General features: G+C 61.8%; 1 protein-coding gene across 1 annotated transcript in view; it reads left to right on the forward strand.

Annotated features, from left to right (window-relative positions):
• Positions 1-408, forward strand: part of KPTN (kaptin, actin binding protein) — a 6,449-nt gene extending 6,041 nt beyond the window's left edge. Inside the window, exon 12 of the mRNA XM_011378190.2 lies at positions 338-408. Within this exon, the coding sequence (XP_011376492.1) occupies positions 338-408 (71 nt within the window). The remainder of the gene's footprint in view (positions 1-337) is intronic.
• The last annotated feature ends 1,527 nt before the right edge of the window (positions 409-1,935 follow it).

Consider the following 1,935-nt stretch of genomic DNA (forward strand, 5'->3'; position numbering starts at 1 on the left):
CTCACCTGGTGAAGGGGTTCCCATGTGTCATTTGTCACCCCCAGCTTACCTCACTCTGTCCTTCACGCTCTGTCCCACTCTGTCCCTTCCCCAGGACTACCCGGGACCCGCCCCCACGATCTAACCTGGCCCCCCGCCCCCCGCAGTCTCCCCTTCGCCCTCCGTGCCCCCTTATCGCAGGCGCCCTCTCCCCCGCGCTGTGACCGGCTTCACGCTGGCTGCGGTCCAGCCACCAGCTGGCCGCTGAGGCTCTGACTTCCAGTTTGCACTTCCCACCCTTCCACAGCCAGTGCCCAGCTCCCTGCCTAGTCTAACCTTGAACCCGGTCTAACCCCAGGACTTCCTATGGTGATCGAGCCCTTGAACTGCTGCCTCACGGCCAGCCTTCTGCTGAACTTCGACCTCTGACCCTCCCGTGGCAGCCCGACTGCTGTCAGCCCTGTTACGGCCTCAGCCAACCATTCCGATGGCCCAGGGTCCAACCTGGGACCCCCCCATGGCAGTTTATCCTCCAACTGATATCGTCTGACCTCTGACCTTTCCCCAAGGGCCAGCCCCCACCCCTCAGGCCCTGCTGTACCTTTGTCCCCTAATGTGGTCTTTGCTTCTCCTTCCCTCTGGTTCGACCCCAGGACCCATTTCCGTTGGTCTAACCTGGGCTCTTCCAACTGGTGTCTCACCTTGCCGCCGCCTCCGCGGTCTGCACGAGCTTTTCCTGCAGTCTGGGCCGCGGTGGAGCGGCCTCGGCAAGACCCCAGCAGGAAGGATGCACGTTGGACCCCAGTGGGAGGGTCTGAGGTTGGACCTCAGTGAAGGGGGCGAAGGTTAGATTCTTGAACAGAACGAGATTAGACCCAGCGGGGAGGTCTGAGGTTAGACCCCACGGAAAGGGCGGAGCTTCCATCCCAGTGGGAAGCACTAGGTTAGACCACGGTGGAAGAGGCTGGGATCCAACTGGAGAGAGGACCTCGTTTTTCTGTGGTCTCGTCATCCCGTCACCCCTCGTTATGGTTAATTTCAAGCTATTTCACTGTCATCTTTGTCCCCGCTATGAGGGTCTAACCTCAGACCCTCCAGCCAGAGTCTGACTCTGCCCCACAGGGGGCTGGATCCCCCTTGTCCACTTTGGTTTGCTGGTCCTTTGTTTTACTCCCCTGTCCTTCCCGCCAGAGTCTGCCCTCTGTCCCCCCTCACTGTGGTCTACCCTCAGCCTCTCGCCAGTGCTCAGACCCCACTCCCACGTAATGTCATCCCTCTCACATTTTGATCCATCCTGTCCCGTCCCTTCCACCGAGTTCTAACCTCAGACCCGCACATTTGGGTCCAGGCTTTGTCCCTCCAACTGGAAATTCACAGACCGTCCCCCTGGGCCTAACCTTCACCCCGTCACAAAGACCCGTTCCCACCCCGCACCCTGGTCTGCCCTCTGATCTCCCGCCGTGGCCAAGCTCCTGACCTTTGGTGGGTCGTCCCTGCAGACCATCCCACGCAGTCTAACCTGCACCCCTCCAGTCTTACCGTGCACCCCACCAGCTCTCTGAGCCCCGCCCTCCCCTCTCGTTCCCACAGCACAGCCTGATCCAGGCCTCGGAGCTCGTCCTGACGCGGCTTCGGCATCGAGCAGAGCAGAGGAGACGTCAGCGACAGAGGCTGGGGGACAGGGGGCGTCCGGGGCCTGCTGGGACCTCGGCCTCCTGAGCACCCCCCACTGCCCACCGCAGGCCTGGGGGACGTTCGTTAGGGTGCTCGCCTCTGGCCCTTCATGGAGGAGGAGGCATCGTGGAGCGGGCTCGCCGGGCCCCCAGGTTGGTGGAGCTGGGATTTCCTGCCCCAACATGCCCTGTGTCTCCAGCTAACACTCCTCTGTGCCTCAGTCTCCCCATTTGAAAAGGGGATGATCTCACCCAAACCCCCTTCTCCGGATGAGAATTGGCC

The sequence above is a fragment of the Pteropus vampyrus genome, unplaced genomic scaffold, assembly GCF_000151845.1.
Source record: "Pteropus vampyrus isolate Shadow unplaced genomic scaffold, Pvam_2.0 Scaffold333, whole genome shotgun sequence".
NCBI lineage: Eukaryota > Metazoa > Chordata > Mammalia > Chiroptera > Pteropodidae > Pteropus > Pteropus vampyrus.